Source organism: Salvelinus sp. IW2-2015, unplaced genomic scaffold (genome assembly GCF_002910315.2).
Source record: "Salvelinus sp. IW2-2015 unplaced genomic scaffold, ASM291031v2 Un_scaffold909, whole genome shotgun sequence".
In the NCBI taxonomy this organism is placed as follows: Eukaryota; Metazoa; Chordata; class Actinopteri; order Salmoniformes; family Salmonidae; genus Salvelinus; species Salvelinus sp. IW2-2015.
The window spans coordinates 9,495-15,748 of record NW_019942642.1 but is presented as its reverse complement, the minus strand read 5'-3'; the positions used below and the strand labels follow the sequence as shown (position 1 = coordinate 15,748).

General features: G+C 46.5%; 1 protein-coding gene across 1 annotated transcript in view; it reads left to right on the top strand.

Annotated features, from left to right (window-relative positions):
* The window catches only part of LOC112069107 (sphingosine kinase 1-like), a 22,867-nt gene extending 18,509 nt beyond the window's left edge, over nt 1-4,358 (top strand). The window contains exons 3-5 of the mRNA XM_070438409.1: nt 533-719; nt 882-997; nt 2,734-4,358. Coding sequence (XP_070294510.1) covers nt 533-719; nt 882-997; nt 2,734-3,598 — 1,168 coding nt within the window. The 3' untranslated portion in view covers nt 3,599-4,358. The remainder of the gene's footprint in view (nt 1-532; nt 720-881; nt 998-2,733) is intronic.
* The last annotated feature ends 1,896 nt before the right edge of the window (nt 4,359-6,254 follow it).

The window sequence follows — 6,254 nt, the reverse complement described above, 5'->3', positions numbered from 1 at the left end:
GGAGAGGGGGAGGAGAGGAGGAGGAGAAGAGGAGGAGGAGAGGGGGGTGGATGTAGTAATGGAGTTTTCTGGTCATTTTTCAAACCTCAAAACATACGGTAACTCAAGCAGAAAAGTAATGCCCTTGTGATGACAATGCCTCAACACACCCACACAGACACAGGCATAGACACACACAATTGCAAAAACAAACAAACACAGTACTGCCTTTAGCAGAGCTGATATTTGCTGCAGAACACGAGTCTCAGCTGGCAGAATGGTGCTAGACAGTGTGCTTAGGGGGGATCCAATAAGACCCCCTGCAGCGCGACTGTCTCAAGGACKWCWCCAGTAAAAACTCCACTAAACAAACAGAGTCGGCCCCAGTCGTCACATTAACCATCACAGCAGTGGCAGATGTTTGCACTAAGGCCTGGCTGCTTTGAAGACTGCCACTGCATGGTCTAATGTGATATGTATGGACTGATAGAGGGAAATGTAATCTCTTTTCTCTCCAATCTCACTGATCCCTCCCTGGGGGCTTCTGGTGAATGGATGCCATCTCTCGGACCTTATTCCTTCTCTCTTTCCTCCCTCCTTCTCCCTGTCCCTCTCTCTCATGGCGTTTCTCTCTGTCCCCCATAGAGRACCAGAACCATGCYAGGGACCTGGTGAGAGAGACTGATCTGTCACAGTGGGATGCTCTGGTCATCCTGTCAGGAGACGGGCTGCTGTTCGAGGTGCGCCAAGTATAGGCACTGCATGAACACATTTCCAGCATAGCTAACTTGTCTAAAGTTTCCCTAAGACTGTTTGAATAAGCAGTGGGGTTTGTGGGGTACAACTCTCAGTTGGAGGGTCATGGCCTGATGCTGTTTGTGTGTGTTTGCCTGTCCGGTCAGGTGTTGAATGGTCTTCTGGAGAGAGAGGACTGGGAGGAGGCCATCCAGACCCCATTGGGCATCTTACCAGGGGGCTCGGGCAACGCCCTGGCAGCCTCCGTCCACCACTACACTAAGTAAGTCCACAAATGAGACATTTAAATGCATAGAGTACAGTAGAATGGAATGGGATAGGAAAACTGGKCTGGACAAAGAAGGTGATTTATCCCTTTTCTATGGATGTCATTATCACATTAGCTGACTGGGCAGAGTAGGCACATTTCTCCAGAGACAAAGGAGAGAGATAGTGTCTGCTTCAGCTTCACACTTCATAAAGTCCAAGGAGAGTCATTATTTGAGGGTTGCTGATAGCTACTTTTAATGGAGTGATGTAATGGGTTCTAGAGCAACTGGAAATTCAGTGGACTACTACTGAGGTAGTGTCTGGACCGCCTTTATTACTGCTGTTTGTGAAATATGAGCCCCCTACATTTACAACATCAACAGAACAAAATACACAGCGAGTTGTATAACATCAGATATCTATCACAGTTGAATAAAGCTTTGCAACCTATGAACAACCCTAACCCTAACACCCCTGTTCAACCCGAACCAAGCTAACCCTAGCCACAACCCTTACCCTAGCCACAACCCTTACCCTAGCCACAACCCTTACCCTAGCCACAACCCTTACCCTAGCCACAACCATTACCCTAGCCACAACCTTAACCTTAGCCACAACATTAACCCTAGCACAACCTTACCGCAAACGCATTACTAGCACATCTTCCCTAGCAAACCATTTAATCCTACACATTCCTCTAGCACAACCCATACCCTAGTCCACAACCATTACCCTAGCCACAACCCTTACCCTAGCCACAACCCTTACCTAGCCAAACCCTTACCCTAGCCACAACATACCCTACACAACATTAGTCCTACACACCATTACCCTAAGCCACAACATTACCTACGCCACACCATTTACTCTAAGCCAACAACCTTACAGCGCCACGAACCATTATCTAGCACAACCATTACCCTAGCCACAACCATTTACCCTAGCCACAACCATTACCCTAGCCACAACCATTACCTCTAGCACAAACTTACCTAGCCACAACCATTACCTAGCTTCATGTCCACACGCCAGTTCAACCCTAACCCCATTATTACAGTCTGACAGTGCAGATGGTTATGTTTAAAGTACTGTAAATGTCCAGTGTTTCCAGGTCTATGAATATTGACCTATATTAATTACAGATATGATTTAATAGTGTTCTTCCAAAAGAAATGTAATTAAGAATGTTAAAAAGCAGCTTTTCTGTGTTGGAATGGTGTGGGCATACCCCAACAACAGAATGGTGTGGGTGTACAGTGTACCGGTCWTTAAAAATATGAATGTGAGTAAACTGCTGATTGGCCAGCTCATCCTCCTCTAGACTGCTGATTGGCCAGCTCATCCTCCTCAGGAGTATGACATCATACTCTATGAGGAGATAGCAAGCATTTTTGAAACGGTCASTTTGAGTTTTTCTCCAAGTTATACTTTGGCCACAAAAACGAGTATAGGACGAGTCAACAACATTATTTGGGTATGAGTTAGCAGAATATGAATTTAAAAGTGAGATTTTCACTGGACAGTTACTTTAAAACAATGGGATTAMGGTTTAACCAGCGTGTGGACATGAACCTAGGGTTAGGGTTATGGCGAGGGTTAGGGTTACTGCTGTAAGTACAATGTATTACCATTCTAGAGTTAGGATTAGGGTCATTTCTTTTAATTGAAGGAGTAGCTCCGGCTCAATTGAACCACAGACTGATACCTAACTACCTCAGTCTACTGTGAGCTGACTGCTACTCCCTGCAGGTCTCCCCCGGCCTGGGGTAAGGAGCTGCTGCTGAGCTGTGGCTTCCTGCTGTGTAAAGGCCTGGTGACTCGGCTGGACCTGGTCTCTGTCCACCTGGCCTCCAGCCAGCGCATCTTCTCCTTCCTCTCCCTGGCCTGGGGCTTCGTGGCCGACGTCGACATTGAGAGCGAGAAGTACCGTCTCGTTGGCCCCATGCGATTCCTGGTTGGTACGCTGATGCGCCTGGCCTCCCTCAAGGTATATCAGGGTAGGTTGGCATACCTGCCTGCTCCTCCCTTCACACCCCAGAACTCCTCWKTCTGCTCCTCTCTACCCTGTGGGCCCAACAGCTCCCCCAATCAGAACTCTCGCCACAACCACAGCACAAACCACAGCACAAACTCCAACCACAACACCGCCCACAACTCCTCCAACATTGCCATCACAACCATGAGGACCAAGCCCCAACCAGTCAACCAGAAGGGGCCTCCTGACTCGCTCCTAGTAGACCTGAAGCAGCCGTTGCCTGAGCATTGGACAGTAGTGAATGAGGAAGAATTTGTACTGGTATTGGCCATGTTCCAGTCCCACCTGGCTGAGGACCTGTTTGCCGCCCCTGGGGCCACAGCAGACGACGGCTTCATCCARCTGTTGTATGTGCGTGCAGGCATCTCCAGACTAGCCCTGCTCACACTCTTCATGACCATGGAGAAGGGGGGCCACCTGGCTATTGGCTGCCCACACCTTGTGTATGAGAGGGTGAAGGCCTTTCGCCTGGAGCCTCTGTCCCCCGAGGGAGCGATCACTGTGGACGGGGAGATGGTGGAGTACGGGCCAGTACAGGCCCAGGTTCATGAAGGAATTGCCAGGCTCATCTCAGGCTGAGAATCTACTCAGAGAGTCTGTCCTCCCCACAGCTCTGACTTCTCGCTCCCTTTCTTACTCTGTCTACTGTATATACAAAGTTCCAAAGACATTATATCAGCCTTTGGAAAATCCCCTCTCTTTTTTCTACAGATACATTCAGTATCTATCTCTGTGTCCTGTTTTTTAGAGATCCCTCCCTTTCRTCTCCATGCTTCATTCAYGGTCAAAGCCKTGGATGTTCTTGCAGCTGGCTGGTCTCAGCTAAGAGTGTGTGTGTATGAGAGTGTGTTGTGAGCGGTGAGTTTAGTAGGGAGGGGCCCACGGCTGAGGAGTACCTTGTGTGCTCCGCTGTCTGACTTAATAAGTGTGACACACGTGAAGAGAAACAAATTTTTCTGTCCCGCGAGGATGTGGCAGGCAACCAGCTCTATGCCCGCTATCTAGCCCCGGGGTAATCATTCTGTGGAGGATGAGACACGGGCCTGACATGAAGGCCTTCCCCCCTCATGATATACTGTTCGAGTCATGGATGTAGGTTTTCTATGGAGAAGCACAACGTTGGAGAATGCAGCATTGTGGACCTCCACCAATGATATTAGGTTACTCTTCTCTCTCATCAGTGAAAACCTCCACTTTACCTCTGCGTTTAATGGATGGGGTGGAAGGGGTTAGGTGCTAGTGAGGTCGTGTTAAAGCAGCGTGGAGGTTCAGGAACCTGGCCAGCTGAGGTTACCTTCTTATATATCTTGCCTGTCTCCTACCCTGCTGCTGCTGCAGCTCTAGCACATGCTTCTTCTGCTGCTGCTGCTGCAGCACTACGAACATGCTTCTGCTGCTGCTGCAGCTTCTACCAACAGCTTCTTGCTCTTGCTGCAGCTCTAGCCAACATGCTTCTTGCTGCTGCTGCAGCTCTAGCCAACATGCTTCTTGCTGCTGCTGCAGCTCTAGCCAACATGCTTCTTGGACCACCTCCTTCCTGACACACAAACACACAGGCTTGACTCTCCCTTTCAGATCTGGAGCACTTAGCAAGGAGGGGGATGGTCTCGTCTGCTACATATGATCCCTTTCTTCTAGCTGTGTTAAGATTGTACTCCSTCCTCCTTCACAAGATTTTGGAGCCATCAGCACCTAATGTGTCCTTATTCTGAAGCTTTATGGGTGAATGAAAAATACTAGCTGATAGAACTACYAGCAGTTGAAGAAGATACAGCACATTGTCGATTTTTATGAACGGTTTTATTGTAGATAAAATAATATAAATATTTCTGTTGTTTTCTGTCCACGCACACACTAAGAAGGGAAACAGGGTTTTGCACTACGCAGCACTGCATGGGTCAGTGGGTTTTGCACATTGACTCGATCAATAAGAGTTGGAGCGACCAGGCCAGAGTGCTGTGCTCTGTGCTGGGGCCTTTTTCTTGTCAGGGCAGAGATGATGAGCTTAGTGCACTGGAGCAGATGTGAGCATTATCATCAGTTCTACTCGCACCAGTTCATGCCAGGTCGGGTTCACCCCAGAGATATAACAATTACTGGTTTAACTAATCCTAGAGCCCTCACTTGGTTTGGTTTGTATCAAAATGTCATATGGGTGGAATGGTTTTAATGTACTGTATAAGGAATCTAAAAGGATGCTTAAAATGACTCTACTTGAAGGTATGCTGACTGCAGATGTAACATTAACTTCTCCCATTCTGATTTCAATCTTCCATTTCTGTGCCTGTACCTGACTTTGATATGCCTTTAGATAAATAAAAGTTTAAGTTTTATTTGTCACATGCACAAGGACAGTGAAATGCTTAACTTGAAAGCCCTACCCAACAGTGCAGTATTATATATATATAAAAAAGTATAATTAATAAGAAAAAAAACAAGGGGGAAAAACACAAGAAAGAAGAAAGAAGAGAGGAAGCTATATACAGCGTCAGTGCCAGTACCAAATTTACAACGTACAGAGATACTGGAGTATTGAGGTAGATAGGTAAATGTAGGCAGGGATTAAGAGAAAGTGACTGGAAGCAGGATAAATCACTTATTATAATAATATTAAACATACTGTACGGTACCTTTTACCCCATACATACCTATCTACCTACCTAATCCTTATGTGTCAGGCTCTGCTGGTGGTATTGACAAGGTCATAGACCATGCATACACAAGTAAAAGCACATATCCAAATTGAGAGATTAGCTATGCAAATTCTTTCAATGTGGCCCACCTCACTGCTCTTTATGCAGCGTGAGGGGTCCCCCTAGTGGATTTACCTTAACCAGTCATTGCAGTGCAAGTGCAAGTTCTGATATAGTACTTGCACATTTGTTTCTATGGTACAACAGTAGTACTGTATAAAATCTTATGATAGCTCACTTTCATTCTTTGTATGTTTGGTTGCATTGATTCACTAGCATACTGGTATCCAGGTTATGAAAACAATTACGAGCCATTTGAATTAAACTACAATCACTTATCATATTTCCATCTGATTATCAAAAACCTCCATTTGAATCACCTCAGGTACGGTAGGTCATGCTAGACTGTGTATACTGAGTATCATCTCTCCTCAACCGAATATAATCTCTCCTCAACCGAACAGACAAGCGGACATCCATTGCTGACCCTGGCTGACCCTAGTGACTGTTATGTAATATGTACAAAAAACAACCGGTCTCAA